Source organism: Cyanistes caeruleus, chromosome 11 (assembly GCF_971803275.1).
Source record: "Cyanistes caeruleus chromosome 11, bCyaCae1.hap1.1, whole genome shotgun sequence".
NCBI lineage: Eukaryota > Metazoa > Chordata > Aves > Passeriformes > Paridae > Cyanistes > Cyanistes caeruleus.
The window spans coordinates 22,051,351-22,069,769 of record NC_141711.1 but is presented as its reverse complement, the minus strand read 5'-3'; the positions used below and the strand labels follow the sequence as shown (position 1 = coordinate 22,069,769).

General features: G+C 49.0%; 1 protein-coding gene and 1 long non-coding RNA gene across 3 annotated transcripts; one reads left to right on the top strand and one right to left on the bottom strand.

Moving 5' to 3' along the window:
- Positions 1–490: 490 nt before the first annotated feature.
- Positions 491–8,735, bottom strand: LOC111935251 (uncharacterized). The gene is made up of 3 exons (XR_015274912.1): positions 8,652–8,735; positions 3,645–3,744; positions 491–3,092 (listed from the first exon to the last, which is right to left on the bottom strand). It is a non-coding gene; the product is annotated as an uncharacterized LOC111935251 (long non-coding RNA).
- Positions 8,736–11,858: 3,123 nt separating this feature from the next.
- LOC111935252 (uncharacterized) lies at positions 11,859–16,749 on the top strand. Of its 2 annotated transcripts, XM_023935631.2 has the most exons (9): positions 11,859–12,098; positions 12,456–12,527; positions 12,616–12,687; positions 12,775–12,873; positions 13,328–13,435; positions 14,420–14,491; positions 15,154–15,240; positions 15,793–15,958; positions 16,496–16,749. In XM_023935631.2, the coding sequence occupies exons 1-9, from the start codon at positions 12,002–12,004 to the stop codon at positions 16,620–16,622; spliced, it is 900 nt and encodes a 299-aa protein (XP_023791399.1). In that variant the 5' UTR covers positions 11,859–12,001; the 3' UTR covers positions 16,623–16,749. The 2 variants fall into 2 exon arrangements, with proteins under 2 accessions (XP_023791399.1, XP_023791400.1); XM_023935632.2 differs by lacking the exon at positions 12,616–12,687 and having other exon boundaries at positions 11,882–12,098.
- The last annotated feature ends 1,670 nt before the right edge of the window (positions 16,750–18,419 follow it).

Below are 18,419 nucleotides of genomic sequence, written 5' to 3'. Positions count from 1 at the left end.
CACCTGGTAAGACAAGAGTGCTGAACCAGCAGCTGCAGTGGATAGCACAGAGTATTTAAGCCTTTTGTAAGCATACCACTTATATTTATAAAATGTTAGGTATATCAAACCTTTTAAGGCATTTGGTACTGTTGAAATCAAACTCACCAGTGTTCCTCTGCCTGAGCCTTACCTCTAACTTACCAGCTGCAATTATGTTAAGCCTAAAGTCTAGATTTTTGTGCAGCAATTTAAACTCATGGTAAGAAACCAGGTCTGGAATAAGCAGAGCTCCTGCACATTCAGCAGTATATAGGTATTCCCCACCCACAGTGAAGTCTTGTACCAAAGATCTTAAACAGAAGTTAATACTAGAATAATTAACACTATAATTAGTGTTGGAATTATAGTGAAGACCAAACATGGCCTTGAGTTTATTTCCATATGGGAACTGTTTTCCTTTAAAACTCACACCTTCATTTAGGAGAAAGTAAAGGCAATTCACCATCAGTTGCACAAAATGCTGTATTTTATTAACTAAATAAAAAAAGTACAGTTAAATTCACAAAATGTTCAATATAAGCAATACTTAATATAAGCTAGGACTGTGTTGCTTTGCCATTTAAATGGCAGCTGGTGTGAGCACAGCAGGTTAATGCTGCAAGGTGCTCAGAACTGAAATCTCCATACCCCACAGAGTAGTGTCCAGACAGAACCCTACCAGAACTATTGCTGTGGTGCACCGCAATTACATCAAAAAACATGGACTCATTTTTAACAATTCCATGAGAAATCGTGCCACTGTTTTTAACTGGAAACTCCCCTCCTGTAGGACTATAAATAATGCACCACTGTGAACTTGGTTCACTCGGAGGGCCTATGCCTGGTGAGAAAGCACCAGCTTTCAGGGCAGCTGGAATCTGATGCTTTTGAGGAAGGAAAACTGGAGTTTTTCCACTTGAAATGCACTAAGCCAAAGGAAAGGTGTATTTCAGCTCCCTGTGTGCACATAGTACCAGAACTTTCATGTTCAGCAGTTCACACCACTTTCACCCTAACCTCAAGAGCCTCCAGCTTACCCCGCAGGAGCTGCCTTCCCCACACAGCCTCTTACTTACCACAGCCCCGTGTCCCCCAGGTGGCACATGCAGCCCCAATGTCACCATGCTGCATTTCAGCCAGCATTCCTACACCTCCATTTGGGACCAAATCTGCCAAGACACAGCTTTCATTAATCCTCAGCACACTTAGAAATACATTGTCCTTTCTCTCCATGTCCCAAAGCTGCAGAGGTTTGCAGGCTGGAGCCCAAATGGTCCTGGTGTTATAATAAAGCCCTAAGAAAGGCAGCAGGTTGTATAGTTACCTCCTTGTGAGCAAAATCCCTGCCCTAAAACTATGCAACCTACTACCTCTTCCTAGGAGCCCCACGCTTCCTCTGTGCAGTTCTTCACTCTCTGCAGGACTTTAGCTGCCCAGCTGCTCTGCTCTTCTGCCCTGGCTGGGCATATATTCCGAGGTGACACTGTCAGCACTGACCAACAGTGGCTCACTGCCTGTAACACCCATAAAAGGCTCCTTTCTCACTCTGCCTAAGCTAAACTTCCCATCCCTAAGAGCATTTATTTCTGTGGGATTTTTTGTTACTACAGCAAACTGCTTGCTGGGCATGATAGCACAGAGCCAGTTACAGACTGGGTACACCAAGCACAGCAGGAGGAAAAAGAATGCAATCAACTTTAGAAGTCTTTTTACAGAAGCAATATCACTTTAGAGGTAAGTTCTGGCTCTTGGATGCTGAAACTCCATAGCTTCACACCTCCCCCAGAAAGGTGAGGTGTGTTTTGGCCAAAATTGGCCAGCCGGTAAATTTTGCATTAGATCTGGAAAAGCTGCAGAAAGATATGCAGACTTATTAATAAAGGATAATTTTAAGTTTTCCCTCCAACTTCTACCAAGCAGTTGGGAGTTTTAAGTTTTAATGCATTATGGAAACTGGGATGTCAGAAGAGTTTAAGCCACAGTGTACAAGCTTGAGCTCCCTGTATTTTACATTCTCCTAACTGACTTGGATTAATATCCCTCTGTGGAGTGTTCCACCTTCTGCCTAAAGCACGGGCATTTTCCATCCCCAGCCAGTGACACTCACCTTGGGAGACAAGCCATGTTAAGTCACAGGTATCCTGTGGGGGTTGCACCATTCACACTGACTGTCAGTCCTGTACATTCTGGCACTGCTGCTTTACAACCCTGAATTCATCTGGTTTCTCTCAATGAGTATTTTTAACCCAGGACTGGCTGCAAGGCAGTGGAGTTTGTTTTACTCCTCAGGGAAGGCAATAGATTGTATAGTTATCTCCTGAACAGGGTAAAATAACTACCCCACAACTATACAATCTACTACCTCACTCTGACAGAGAAGCAGAGACTTCAGCAAGAGCTCAGCAGCCAACCTCAGTTTCATTCTGAAGGATGTTTGATACAACTCCCCAACAACTGGGACACCAGGAATTTGTATTTAATTACCCCACCATACACATGCAGGAATAATCTATTCTTGATTTTTTATTGATTAGAGCAGAAAAATTAATGCAGAATGAAACCTAGCTTTTCCAAGAACTAGAAAAATCTGAACACAATTCTCACAGTTATTACAAGTATTTTGTTCTGTCATAAGCACTACAAGTACAGAAATTCAGCAAAATCTGACACCGATCTTAAAACTGAGAAGCTTCCATTGTTGATTATCTGCTGCTTTAGGAAAGACAGTAGATTGTATAGTTATCTCCCAGTGGTGGGTATGACCCTAAAACTATACAACCTACTACCTCATCCCACAGTGCAGGCATCTTCAGAGCTGGGGCAGGATTGCTGCTTCAGTCAAGACAAGTCAGGCTAGCTGCAGACAGCATTTATAATACTCACCAGAGAAAAAGCCTTCCCCTTTCTCCCCCTAGTCACAGAAGGAAGTTACTTTAAAAATAAGGTTTCTTGATTTCAAAATTTTACCAATTGCTTGGGTCTTAAGTAAGCAAGTTGTAGCAATCATAGCAACTACAGTCATTAAACTTCTGTTGAATTACCAGCCATGTTCCACAGGTGTCACTTCTCACCTGAAATCAGAAGAAAAGGCTATCAGCAACACCATGGGCAGACACACATTTCTTCCTCTTTAGAACTTAAAAATAATGCAATCTAGGACCACAGCTATGTGACTGATTTATACGAATCAGGATGAGGCAATCTAGGACCACAGCTATGTGACTGATTTATACGAATCAGGATGAGGCCCTAATATTTGTAATTCTGATTAAATAAATGTTATTACATAGAGCAACCTTTTCACCTATTGTAACAATAGCTAAAAAAAAATTAAAAAATCATGCACTGTCCAAAGTACTCCCTGGAGCTTTTTCTGCTAGTCTTAAATTACACTAAGCCTTGTGCACAGGAATTCTTTTATTAGAAAAAAACCTCAAGAAGATTATGGCCTCTATCCTGACATTTAGCTTTTAAACTACCTTACCAAAAGGACACTGAAAAGACAAGTCTTCCCATTAGAAAGAAATCTGAGTTTCTCTAAATGTCCTGATGTAACTTTAAAGCCAATTTCCACATTAACATAGCTCAACATCACCTTGGAATACTGAAATGAGAACACTTGCCAAACAGATGCACCACTCAGAATCCCCTCCGTAGCAAGGACAGTTTGAGAACAGGGCTGGTAAGAAAAATGATTGTTTGTCCAGGTTGTTTATCCAATAGCTGAAAATGTTTAGAGAAAAACAGTTTTTAAAAAACAAAATACATTTAACTAGTACTTGATCCCAGTTGCAGCCTGCTGTTTTCAGCCCCCTCTGCAAACAAAGCCAGCACAGAACAAGAGCACCCTCATGCCCGTTGATGTCCTTGCCAAGCACACAGCGCGTGATCCCGTGCACTCACACAAAGGGATGACGTTATTCCTTGGACAGACACAAAATCAAATTACTTTCCAGCCCCCTCAGTGCCTTACTACAGAATCCTTTATACAAACAGTGATGACAAATTTGGGTGACTCAACCTTAAAATCTCACTTGTAACTGGTATAATTACCGCTATTTGCTTTTGCTAATTTACACATCTACCAGAAAATAAACTTCAGCATGGACACAAGTACTTGGTCCTGACGCCCAAAACAGGAATAAATCAGAACAGCAACTCTGGGGCAGAGTCAAACCTTTACAGAGCACCGGCTCCCATCACATCCCTTTAAATCAGCACCGGCAGAGCTGACATTACTTTCAGTTCCCTGTTCCTGCATCCCAGCCTTCAGCAGCTGAGTAGGATCCCTGTGAATTCGAATTCCCATTCCTCAGGGGTAGAGGCAGCCTGGCCAGGGAGCTGAGCTGCACAGCTCCAACTCTGCATCTTCAGCTGGACAGTGATCCCGGGAAGTTAAGGAAGTCCCACATTCAGTGTCTGAAGCTGATTGTTCTGTGATGGACTGGAAATGTTGAAGCACTCTGAAAACCTAGACAGGTGTTATACACCTGTTAAAATTTTGTGTAAAAATGTAAGGCAATGCTTCTGCATTTCTTTTTAAAATTAAACCTGAAAGACACAATGATTACAATAAACCTAGAAATTGATCTGCTTTACTTTTCCACCTTTAGACATAGCTTAGTTCCAAACCTAACCAACCTGGCATGTACGAAACAATTTCTATTTATAGTATTCTGCTTTACATTAATCCTGTATTTTGGGGCATTTTTAATTTGTAGATGCTATTTAACAGTCTTTCCAAGCTGCGTCACCTATGTTACCATGTTATTGGTGAAGATCTGCCAGGTTCCCTTGAGGGCCTGCTGAGTGCTGCTTCTCTCACACCATATATCAGGGGGTTCTGGCACTCGCAGCACTAGGGAAGGCTGACAAATTATCCTGCTGGCATAGTCTCTATTGAAGAGAATAGTGTTCTCTTCCCCAGTGAATCCAGAGATGCTCAAGTCACAGCCAGTGCAGCACAGAAGCTCAGGGTCGTGCACTTGGCGCATTCACTCTTTTAGCACAACACATCGTGAAAGACAAGCTTTAAACAATCCTTGGGTCATCTGCTTTCCCTGTTAAAAAAGTCAGGTTCCCAAGGGCTGCTTTTCCTGTCAGCACATGTGGAAGGGGACAAAGTGATTCCAACTGTGGAGCTGCACAATCTCAGCAGCCCCAGCTCCCAAGCCTGATCCCAAGGCTGCAGCTCTGGCCTGCACAGCTCCCGCCACACGATGGAGCTCCGGGATTTACAGAACAGCTCCAACACCAATTCCTTTTACCCCTGGATTCCAGCAGCACTGCCTGCACTGAAGCCACACTTCCTGAAACCCAGGAGCTTCCGCTGATTGAACATCTGCCGCCTTCTCCAGCCGTGCCGAGCATCCCAAGTGACTGATGCAGGCTCCTGCCTCAAATGTGCTCATTCCGTGGGGTTTTTGTGTGACTGGAGTGCACAACAGGAAGAAAGGGAGCACAATTGATATCAACTTAATTATTCCTGATACTGCTTCCCCTCACTCCACTCACTCAACCCTGCACTGCCTGTCGTCACATGTTGCAGGCACATCTCAGCCTCTCTTCCCAAAACAGGTTCAGGAAAATCAGAGGGTGACTGACACCAGGTTTCAGCATAAACTAAAAGTGTTTCCTTGGACTGTACCATCCTTTGTCTTAATAATGTGCTCATCTGAAGGTAACACCTCCAGCCCAAGCCCAGGCACCTCTTTTTCCCCTGCTTAGACCAAAAATTTAAAGATTTAATACCTCTTTTTGGACCTGCCAGCCCACTGAGCACCAACACACTGGGGCAAAGGTAAATCACACTAGAAACTGCTCTGAACTGGGAAATTCTACCAAGGAGAAAAGGAGAACAAGTAGTTCCAGCAGATACAAATGCACAGATGTCCTCCTGGGCAGCACCACAGTCCACATACCTGGAGAGGGATACAAGTCCACAGTGGTATTTTTGGGGATTTTTTACACAACATTAAGATTAACAGCACTGACTGCTACCAAAAATGCCTTTATCTATTGCCTCAATTGGAAATGCAGGGTTTCTTTCCAAAATCTCTACCCCGCTTGCATTTAATTAACACAGACTATTCTGGCTTCAAGTAATTATCACAACATATTACTGTTGTGCTGCATTTTCAATTAGTGTGTTTGGTTTCAATTTATTTTTCTAACCATGTAGTTATAGATGGAATATGAATATCCAGAAACCATGGCCTGAGAGAAATGGGAAGTCACTGCTGCCCACTCAAGCACAGAGTAAAGCCCATATCCTTTGGAAAAGTAAAGTCTGTGAGCACAAAGAATGATTTTTGCTAAGAACAGAACCAAAGGAACACAAATCCCAGCATTTCTCCCTACACACACTCTATTTTACAGCAATAGTACTAAACTCTGCATCCAAGTGGTGCGTGTGCCACAGCACTGCACAGTGCTGCTGGAAACCTCAGTGAGGCCTGAGAATGACTACACCAAAACAGTCAGATTTTCTACTCCTCTTTGAGTACTCCTCTCTCAGTACACAGAATAAAAGTAGATATTTATAAATAAAAAAGGTACATTTCAGCTTCAAATATTACAAAGGCCTCAGTGCCCTTCTCAAACTGAATCATCATTTGGTTATGTGGTCCTGCCTCAAACATAAATGTTTAAAACTGTGTATTTATTCACTAGATTTATTTATCTTAGGACATGCTAGAAGCAAGCAGGCTTTTTCTGCAAAAAGTTTACACATAATAATTACACAAATTCAGCAAGAAAGTTAGTTTACAAAAATATTTCAAGACTGCTGTACTATGTTATTAATTGTCAATCTAATCAAACACCTATTGTTCTAAGTCCTGTAAACTTTTCACAATTTGCAAATGAATTCATGTTTTCCACTACTAAAAACAGAGGAAAATACAGAAAACATTTATCAAAGGGAAGGTGAAGTAAGGATACAGCTCATTGCAGTAGGAATGCAAGTGAAAGTGAAAGCAAATGAACTCATGTTTTATCTAAACTTCCTTTCAACTAAGGAAGTACTAAATCTCCAGTATTAGTATGCAAAATAATTTCCTAACATGACCTGTGTGAACTGAGGTTGCACATAAGATACACAAAGTACAACCTGGGAAAAATACAGTGAAAAAAAAATCACAGCCAGCAACTTCCTATTAAAAAAACTCACAATACAGCTATTTACTAAGTCCCTCTTCATGAAGCTATCATAGGGGAAAAAACCCCCCCTCAATAGCCCATTATTGCATATTCACTGCAGCAAGGTCTAACCACCGTTGCAAAAAACTTCTGGAATTCACACTATTTAACACCTAAGTTTTGCTGTGAACAGAACTGGTCAAATTTGACAAGAGAAGCCACAGCAGCAAGGAACTGTTTGGTGAGGTCTCTCACTGCTGGGGATGTTTGAAGATGCCCTATTTCTTCATAATCCTAATGTTATTTAAGTTATTGCTTCTGAAGAGAGACTAATTTCCCCAGAAATTCTGTGATGGATTCAATTTGCCCCACTGCTGCTATTCAGCATCATTCCTGTGTACAGATTGAATGGGAACAATTTTTTCCTGCCAGTTAAGCACTTCAGTCACAAAACTGTGCAGAGCAATACAGATAGAGAGGAGTGTCAACAAGGTGGCACAGGCACATCACTAAACAAGGATTATCCCAAACCTTGACCATCAGGTTGAGTTTACCTTCCTGAAATAAATCACAGAATCCTTAAGGTTGTAAAGGAACTCTGGAAAACATCCAGTCCAACCCCCTGCCAAGGCAGGGTCACCCAATGCAGGTGACACAGGAACACATCCAGATGGGTTTGGAATGCCTCCAGAGAGGAGTTTGGAGATGTCACCATGCCCTCCCTGGGCAGTCTCTTTCAGTGTTCTGCCACCCTCACGGAAAGTTGTAACGTAAAATCATAAAAATACAATTTGATGTGGTCACACCTTCATCTAAAACTGATTGAGCCGTGCCAGAATAAAGTCACCACAAGTAGCTGAGCATGCCAGGGCCGGACCCTGCTCTGTTGCCACCACCAGCCCTGCAAGGGAACCCACACGTGCTGAGCCTTGAGCCGGCCCCGGGGCTGAACTTCCCACGCCAAGGACAAGGGCCACTCCTGCAACACCCGGAGGCAAGCCAGAGCTGCGGCCAGAAACTGCAGATCCGTGTTACTCCAGAGCACCTCTGCTCCCGCGGGGTGCCGCTGCTCAGGTGCGCAGCCAGCCCCGAGCACGCCGTGAGCCGCCCCGGCTGCGCTGTGCCCGCGCAGGGCCGCACTGGCACCAGTGCCACCGCTCCCGATCCATTTCCAGGACGAGCCGCCCGTGAGAGCCGGGCAGGAACTGCCGGGGGCGATGGGCCCGGGGAGCCGCAGCCCCCTCGCCAGATAATGGTGCTCGTTATGAACGGCAGCCCCGAGCAGCCCCCGTGCCCCCTGACAGGGGCTGGGCCGCCAAGGCAGCTCCACCTACTTCCTACGGAATTTTCTTCGCCTTGGCCCCTCGGTCCGGGCTCAGCCCCCGCTGCCGCCCTCTCAGTGCCCGGGCACGGCTGAGCGCCCCCCTAGCCCCGGTACCGGGGGGGGGGCTCCCCCGGCCAAGGTCCCCCCAGCCCCGGCAGTGACGTACCTGACGCTGGCGGCTCCCGGGGGCGGCACTTCCGGACCTTCCAGTGAGCCTGGAGGAGAGCGGGGCAGAACGGGGGAAAAAGGCATCGATGAGGGGAATAAGGACAATGAACCGGGCCCGCGACAGAGGCGGCGGAGAGGCCGGGCTGAAGCCCCGCGTCCACCCGTACGGGCCCTTCAGCTCGGGCCCCTCCGCCCCCACCCTCCCCCCAGCGCACCCCGACGCCGCGGCCGCTCCCTCGCTCCCCCCGGCCCCGCAGCCGCCGCCCGGTCCCGCCGTCCCGGTACTTGCGGGACCCGGATGGAGTCGCGGCCGCTGCGGCCGCCGCTCCCGCGGCACCACGGGAAGGGCGCCGCGCCCCGCCTTCCGCAGCCACCGCCCGCACGTCCATCACCTGCCGCCTCCCGCGGCCATTGGCTATCGGGCCGCGAGGTCCCGCCTCCTCGCGCCAGCATAGCTTCTCATTGGTCAGCTATGAACAGGGCTCTGCCCCGTCCGCCATTTATTTCGGGCGCGTTCCACGGTGGTCCCGTAATGGCGCCCCCGGCGGCCGCTGTGCCGCGACTGCTCCGGGCCGCGCCCGCCCTTCCCCGCCTCCAGCTCGGCCCTGCCCTGCCGGGTGTGAATGATCCCTGTGGCCCGGCCCGGTCCTGCCCTGCCGGGCGTGAGTGAGCCTCCCGGCCCGGCCCGGCTTTCCCAGTGTCTGCCCCCGGCCCGGCCCGCGCCGCTCGGCCCTTGTGGGCGGCATTAGCGCCATCACGGAGTTTAGGGAGCAGGGCATCCCTGTGGCCCATCGCAGAGAACTATTACAATCATCATGGGCGAAAAAGCCCTTTAACGTCACCCAGCGCTGACGCTGTGACCCCTAGAGCACCCAGCGCCACCCCAGACACTTCTGCACAGCTCAGGGATGGTGATTCCACCACTGCCCTGGGCAGCCTCTTCCGCTGCCTGACCGCCTGAGCAAGTGAAAACATTTTTCTGCTACCAAATCCGAATCTCCTCTGTCTCAGTTCAAGGACATTTCCTGTGATCCTCTCACTGCAGGCACACCGCCACCTCAACTAGGGTTCAAAAAATCTTTTCTGGTTAAACTCCTGATAGATTTTTGTAACATTTGGGGGATGCACAGGGTTTGTAGGGAGCATTAGAGCCTTTCAGAGGAAGAGATGTGGTCCTTCAGCTCCTTAGTGTCTCTGCAATATCACATCCATCAGGACTAATACAAGCTCATGGGGATAAATGCTGTGTTTAAAATAGAACTTCAAACAGCATTTGTCTTCCATGTCTCTTAATTGTCACAAGATTTTTGGGATCGATTTTGATTCCAAAAAATAAATATAGTTGCTATAATTCTCAATATAATGTTTATAATTATATCTAACTATATATATTTAATATAAAATATTGAAGTAAAGAATTAAAACTGTGAATGCACAATGTATTCTTGTCAGAATTTTTCTTTTGAGAATTTTTTTAAATAGTGAAACTTGTCAGTTCCTAACAATTTTTAAGAAGTTTATGCAGTTGGAATGATGAAGTTTGTGTGTGTCTGGTGTCCTGCCTCACTTCAAAATTAGTAATTTTTATGCCAGATTCAGGAAGGAACATGAGCCTTGGCGGTGGTCATGAGAGCAATGAACAGAATAAACAATGACCCAGCTACTGACTGGATAAGGCAGATGCTTTGCATGTTGAACAAACTAAATCATGATGCCTTAACTGCTAAAATGCAGGTTTTAATCTTGCAGAGGTAAAACTTTTTCAAGTAAATTCACCTGGCTGCTGCAGTGTGTGTTACCTGTGATGCCGAGTGTATTTTGCCTCTTTTTCTGCATGCTGCAGGGAGAGGAGCTAAGAGAAGCTGCGGTGGCTGCTGCACTTCCCCCGGGGCTCACGAGATGGGGTGGGAGCAGCCGAGCGAGCCCGGCCGGGGAGCGCTCGGAGCACTGCGGTACCACCCACGTTCGCTCCCACACCGCTCGGAACCCTCGCTGCCTCACAGGCACAACTGACTAGGAGTAATCATCACGGAGTATTTGCCAGGAGTCCTGCTCGGAACAGGACAGATGAGTCTCCTTTTGGTCATAATTTTGGAATGAACTTCTGTATCTTAATGTTATTTATTTTTTTTATTATAATAATTTTGATATGTAAGGATTTTGTGAGGTATTGATCAACAGCTGGGATTTCCAAAAAATATATATTTTGGAATGGACTTAGTAGGGAGTTAGCACATATAGCATAGAAAGTGTGCAGATTAATAAAATGAAAAGAGATAGAGAAAAATTCATAGCAAGTTTGTTTTCCCTATGGTCTTTATGGATTTGGGATGACTGTCTATTTTCTTGAGTACAGATATTTCAAGCTCAAATTTAAATCTCTCCAGTGTATCTTCAATTAGACTATTCCATAGCAGGCCAACAGGTTCCTCCATCCCTCAAAGAAATTATCTATTACAAAGGAAAAAATAAGTAAAAAAATATTATGGGGGATGCAGGAACACTTAATTTCTCTGCTAATTCAGTGTAATGTAGAAAAACACTTGGCTGTGAGTAAGGCTTGAGTAGTTATCAATACAGTATGATTTGGGTACTGCTACTAGCCAGGGATAGAGAAACCACTTAAGTCATTCCTCATCTGTTTTTAAATACATCAGGTGTTGTACAGCAGCTCAGAAATTACACTGGATGGATTAATTTCTGACTGAAAGAAAGCCAGGTAACTGGACAGGTGTAATTATGAACAGCTGGGTGAGGTTGCCTGTGCCCACACACACTGATTGCTTTTGGGGATAACAAGACCTGCTTGTTGTGTCAGTCATGCCCCAAAACCCAGCTGACAGCACACAGCACACACTCAGTGTCAGTGCAGCAGGGCTGGTGCTGCCCGCAACAGTAGGAATCACTAATGTGAGTTAAATTCTTGACTTGATATTGGTATTCCAGGGAGAACCAAGAAATGTCTCACTTGTCCAATGTCATATAACTCATCTCTTGTGAATAAAATGGATTGGATGCAGCTACCTGGCAGAACATGCTCTCCTCACTGGGAGGGCACCCCTTGACATCCATTCCCACAAAATCCTGCCCCATCCCTGAGGTCACAACAGGCTCTGAGGTTACAGAAGGGCTGAAGTTGCAGCAGGCCATGAGGTCACAGCAGGCTCTGAGGTCACAGAGGTCCCAGAGCCCCATGGATGCACAGCATCACACAGACTGAGCAGTCAGTCCTTGACCACAACTGTTGCGGCAGCTGCAGCGGCGGCAGCAGCAGTGCTGACATTGGGACAGCGGTGTCAGGACAGTGGTGACAGCAAGAGCTGGAGGACTGGCAGAGGGCAAGGCACCATGGCCTTTCCTCTGCGCCTCTTCCTCCTGCTCCTCCTGGCAGTGGCCCTGCCTGACAGGGCTGCCCAGGCTGCTCCATGGCGAGCACAGGGAGCAGGTGAGCAGGCGGCCTGGCTTCCCTTTCCTGGGACAGCACTTCCTTCTCCCTGGGAAGCGTTGGGAATGGTTTTCCCCAGGGCTTTAGGGAGGGTTTCCTCTGTGGAGGGAGAGAGTCCCCAGGGGCCCTGGGCTGGTCCTGCTGCCCCTTCAGGGATGTTGCACAGGGCCTGCAAAGAGGGTGGAGAGTGACCAGGATCCAGCCCAGAGCTCCCCAGGCCCCTCTGCAGCTTTGACCATGTCCATTGACATCTGGTTCCCACAGCCTTACCCAAACCCCTTGCAGTGCCCAGTTCCCTAAAGTACAAGGGGATCACAGCACACCATGGACATGGTTCTGATCTGTGCTTCCTTCTAGATTGGAATGCTAGAAAAGGTTTTCCAGCACCTTGGCTGGAAGAGAGTTTGGATCCAGTGGGACCTCCCTCAGGTAAGATATCTATGTTCTTCCATAGATTAGTGATTGGCAACCTGGCAGGAACCAGGTGACAGAAGCTTCTGTGGCTGTTGAGCTACAGGTGTGTCTGCAGAGAAGACTTCTCTAGCTCTTGGGCTGGATGCTGCAGACAAGCCTGGCTCCCATCACAGGGGTAAGTGGTGTGTCCCTGCTGACCCCACAGCCTGAGCACTGGTTTTGTGGGATCCATTCCTGGGAAATGGAAATATTTTCCATTAAGGTCCTCCAGCAGGAAAGACTCAAGCTAAAGGAGAAGACAAATCTCTGGAGCCCTCTGAACTTCTGGACCAGATGCTGCGTGAACTGGAGAGACAGCGTGGTGGGTGCATTTCCCTCATCCTTCTCTTGAGACTCAGCACCCGGGGGCTTTCTCTGCACATCTGGACACACCGTGCCCAACACAGCAGGAAGGGATCCATGGCAGCCTTGCTGCCCTGCTGCTGCTTTCACAGCCTGCAGGGCTGTCTCCCAGCCTGGCCTGGCTGCAGCTTCTCCGCAGCCTCTGCAGGAAGGCATTTGGCATCAGCAGACAGGGAGCCCAAACTGCACCATGGGCTATGCACACCCTGAGATCCCCTGCAATTTCCCCATCTTGGGATAGATCTAATAGGCTGGTTGTTTGGATGAGAAAGGGCCCTAGGGAGAGACGCCCAAAGCCCATCTAATTTCCTGAAGCCTACCCATGACTTTGACGAATATTGCTCCCTGAAGATGCCCCCTCCCTGATGGGAAACAGCTCCATCTGATCCAGCTGTCCGTTTCCCATTCTCTAGAAATGAAACGAGAGCCTGTGCAGCAGGAAACATTTCCTGAAGGAAGCAGTGATTCTGTGCCAGACTCTGCTGCAGGAAGGGAGGCCATGCCAGGCACAGTCCCAGGAGGTAATTGCTGTGCCTCTGGGCCTGAGCCCTGCTGAGGCTTGAGCTTCCATCTCTGCTGCTTCGCAGTGCAGGCACAGCCTGGACAAAACTGGCATGGCCGCACTGTATTAGGAACGGCGAGAAGTACAACACTGACTCTCTTAGCGACATTGTCCACCAGAGCAAAGTTAATTTTTCATAATCTTTTATACACATATTAGAGAAGGTCCGAGAGGTCAGACTCTCATTGGTCATTAAAGGTACACATCACCATCATTGGTTAAGTGGAACACCACCCCTTGACTAAACAACACCTGCAAATTTTTCTCCTTTACCAAGGACTATATGAGTTCCTTCTTATGCTTTCCCAGGCCAAAGTGAGAAGCCTGTGTGACTTGGTTTCACACAGGCTCTGTTCTCTGCTTGCTTTTTGCATTTAGTATCCACACTGGCACAGCCCAGAGGAATTATTCCCAGCAGGCTCAGGGCACTTGGCTACTGAGCAGTCCTGCTGGGGTCCCTCCATGGGAGACATGTCCCAAAACCTGGCAGTGGCTGCAAAGGGGTGCCCATGGTGGGGAATGGGCAGAGGGGGAGGGCAAGGCTCCACTGCATCCTGAGAGGGCCTGGCTCTGTCCCCTTGAGCTGCAGGAGCTGTCCCAGCAGAGGGAGGGCAGGAGGGAGAAAGGGATATTTGTGACACTGCCTGCTGCCGTTTTCCCCAGGGCTTTAGGGAGGGTTTCCTCTGTGGGAGGGAAAAGAGTCCCCATGAACCCTGGGCTGCCCCAGTTTCCTCTCCAGGGATGTTGCACAGGGCACGGCAAGAGGATGGAGAGTGACCAGGAGCCAGTCCAGAGCTCCCCAGGCCCCTCTGCAGCTTTGGCCTTGTCCATTGACATCTGGCTTCCATGGCCTTACCCAAACCCCTTGCAGTGCCCAGTTCCCTAAAGCAGAATGGAATCCCAGCACACCATGGACATGGTTCTGATCTGTGCTTCCTTCTAGATTGGGATCAGGACATGGATTATCTCGAAGCCCTGGCACTTAACAATTTGAAGCTCTTGGAGGATGCTGAAGGCAAGTTCTAAGTGTGTTGCTGTAGGACACAAAATGATTCACACAGCCACGGTTCACTGTATGATAGGGAAAAAGAAGGCTTTTATTTTTGTGATTCCAGTATTTATAGATTCTTGACAACAACCAGGGATTGGATAGTTAGGTTACCACCTTCCCAATCACACTGGTAGTAAGAAACGTCCATCAAAAGACATTTCTCCGAAAGAATGTAGAAACGTCTATGTTTATAGTTACTTTCCTGGGAAAGTAGCTAGAAACTGTGAAAAGAAGATCAGAAGGTTTAATACTCAGGGTGACATCAATGTGCTTTTCCTGACATAATAATCAGCGTCAAGGTGGCAAGAGCTGTCTCATGTGCCGTTTTAGTTACCGTCATTAGAGGGTTAAATGATTCTGGAAACCTCACCCTGCTCCCTTCTGGAGCCCTGAGAGATCTCACAGGATCGCTGTCAGTGGGAGGAAGGAGCATTTAGCTGTTAACCTTCTTCCCATGTGCAATGCCAGTGTCTCCTTCCATGTGCTCTGTGCAGCCATGGAGAGGAGCAGAGAGGGAAGGGGCTGGGCCCAGGGCTGTGCCTTGCATGTCTCTTTTGCTGGCCCCAGGGAACCTGAACATCTCCTACAGAGCCACAGGAGCTGTTCTGTCCTACCTTTCTTTGCAGCTGTATCTGTTAATGAAAGTGATCTGGCTAACCATCCCATGTCCAGGACTGAGCCTCTGGGATCCAGGAGCTATCCTCTGGGAGATGGTGAGTGTAGGTCACGGCTTTTCCCTCTGGGAGAGCTGCCAGCTCAGAGCCAAAAGGTCAGCCCCAAGAAACAGGACTCATGCACCAACATCCCTCCTACTTCAGCTGCTCCCAGAGCTGGCCCTGAGTGCCCAGAGGCCCAAGGCACAGGAGCAGCTCTGAGTGGGAGTCCTGCTGTGAGCCCAGGGCCACAGCCAGCCCTGGGTCCCAAAGGGGCAGGGCCTGCACTGGCTCCTGACAGGGCCTGGCTCTGTCCCCTTGGGCTGGGGGAGCTGTCACAGAGCAGGGAGGGTCAGGGGTGGCAGTGGCTGCTCAGGGATGGCTTTGGCCTGAGTCCCTGGAAGGAGCCACTGCCCAAGCGGCTGCACTGTCCCTGGGCTCTGCTCCCGGCCTTCTGGGCTCTGATGGGTGGCACAGCCTGTGCCAAGGGGCAGCAAGGTGCCTGCAGGCCCCAGCTCTGGGGCAAACAGAGAATGTCCAGGCCATACCCAGCATGCTGCCAGCTCAGCAGTGGAGCACAGCATGAGCTCTCACTGACCATTGCTGTCACAGATGGAGCCAGCACCACAACACGTGTTCCTGATTCCCAGAAGGACATTGAAACAGGTTTCTGTCAGGGAACACTCTGTTGGCTGGAGATAACGGCCATGGTGGCTGGTGGAGAGCTTATCATCATGTTGTGCTGCTTTGGTATCTGCTATGCCTGCAAGAGAAAACGGTGAGTGTTTTGTTCATCTTTCCCTCAAACAGCTTCTTTTGAAAGTCTATTGCAGACAGGAAACATTCCCAGTGAGGCTGCTGTGGACTTGTGGGTAGTCAGTGGCTGCCCAAATAACTCTAAATCTGCTGAGAGTTCTGCTGCTGCCCAGGCCTTTCTTTGGCCTCTTCACTGCGGAGCCTTGTCCTGGGGAGCCCGCTCGGGCTGCAGCCCGTGCTGGCTGCCACTGAGGCTGCCTGGTCAAGAGCAGCCCCAGGAGCAGCAGGCAGAGGCAAAGCAAGGCAGGGAGGAAGAAAAGAGGGGAAGAGATTGCCCTTGAAAGGCATACACACTCTGGGGCCTGCTCCTGGCCAGGGACCCTGTCCAGAGCCATCCCCTGCTCTCTGGGGCCTTGAGGGGCAGCTCTCCAGCTGGGCCAAGCTGTGCCAGCAGCTGCAGCCGTGCTGGGGAGCCTTGGCCGCTCTGGGCCCTGCTGTGCAGGAGGGTCCCTGTGTGCCAGCAGCAGCTGGGGGCCTCAGTCACCTCTTCCCTCAACAGGCATCTCCTTGAAGAAAAGCTGAAAGCTGGTGGCTGGTCCCAAGACCTCTACAGCCAGAAGAGCTACAGCAGCAGCTCTGACTCTGACGAGTTAATATTTGCACCTTCAAGCCTTGTGATGCTTTGAGAGGACAGGCCCAGCCCTCCATCCAAGCCAAAATTCCCCAGGAAAGGAATTGGAAGCCTTCAACTGAACCATGACTGAGAGCTGCCAAAATCACGTCTTCTGTTCCAATAAAGAGATGGAGCTGTTAGCCCAGTGTCAGGCTGGTAGCACCAGCAAAGCCCACACAGCACCAGCCCCAGCTGAGCTCCATGTCCAGGAGCTGCCGGGGCTGACCACAGTGTGGGCAGGCAGGAGCCAGGCAGGGGCTGCTGTGACCAGCAGTGGGGCCCCGAGGGGCTGGGGGAGCCCATGATGAGCCTCCCTGGGCTGAGGACACATTTCCTTCAGTGGCATCACCTGGGCCTGCACCTCCTCCACTGGAGTGCCCAGGAAAAGAGGGAACCATCAAGACCATCTCCAGGGACACAGCCTGACCAGTAATGTCAGCAGGAAAAACAAAATTCCTCCCCAGTTGACGCTGCCGTTGGCCACACTGGAGCTCCAGGCTAGCTCTACGGTGCCACTCCGGCACAGGCAGTTGCCTGGAGTGGGGAACTGCAGGGGATAGGCGATCCCACTGCAGAACCTTCAGAGCACCGAATCCTGCCGGGCTCTGCCAAATCAGGCATCATGGGTGGTGGCAAGAGGAAGGAGGAGACTCACTCGGCTGAACTTCCCAGGAACAGGTTTATTCAGGAGAGGGGATGAGCACAAGGGTCTGGGCTGGGAGAAATCAGGACAGAAGAGAGCCCAGAGCACCTCTGTGCACGGGGTTTTATCTCAGGGGCGAGCGCAGTCCAGGGTCCAATGGGAGCTCATGGAGGGAGGGGTAAGGGAAGGAGGTTACAATGTCAGGGACCAATGGGGATACAAAGAAGGCGGGAACATAACATAACAACCAATAACATGTTGAGGAAGGGATGATATACATGGAAGGAGCTGGAAGGAGACGTGGGGTTTACGATGATGGATGGGGAGATGGGGCAGGGTAAGGGTGATTAACAGGGAACATTCAGGAAAACTGGGAGGGGTTTACATAACAGGCAAATGGACCAGCCAAAGCAGTAAATGGGGGAGAACCAGGAACATACCAAACAGACAAAACACTAACAATTTTAACAGAACTGAATAAACATACTGCAACACCCAGTTAACACACACTTGATAGGACCTAACTGGTGGGCCATCACCAATCCTGCAGGGTGCTGCACAGGCTCTGCTGCTCTGGGCAAGGGGCAGAAGGGAAGGGAAGGGCCATGTAGCTGTGGGCCCCAATAGGGTGACGAACAGCACTGGAGGCACAAGAACCCAGCTGCAACTACACTTGATTTCCAGGTCAAAACACTCTGTGTAGCTGGGCTGGGCTTCCCTGTAAGGCACGTGGGGGCTTTGGATTCCCCCATAAATTGCACGGGTGGCTGTGGTCGCTTTGGCATAAATACGACCTCCTGCTCCTGTTTCCAAGCCTTTATTAAAGAGGAAAGGGCCTAGAGATGGAGGCTCGGGGTGTGCACCGCCTCCGCTGTTCCAAATGGTCAACATCCTGGAGGAGGATCACACAGACCTGTTGTCAAAATAATATAATTTTAATATATGCACACGTGAGAGTCCTTCTGGGGAATGAGGAAGTTTGTTCTGGGGAGCAGCGGCTAGATTACCCAATGAAATGGAAGGGAACAAGGGGGGGTACAAATGACGAATGAGTAGAAAAAAACTTTTAACAATGAACCTTTGGAGCTGACAACACCAAGCACCTTAACCACGGACATAAACTGGGACTTGGACAGGAACATGGGTAAACAAACATATAATTTGAAC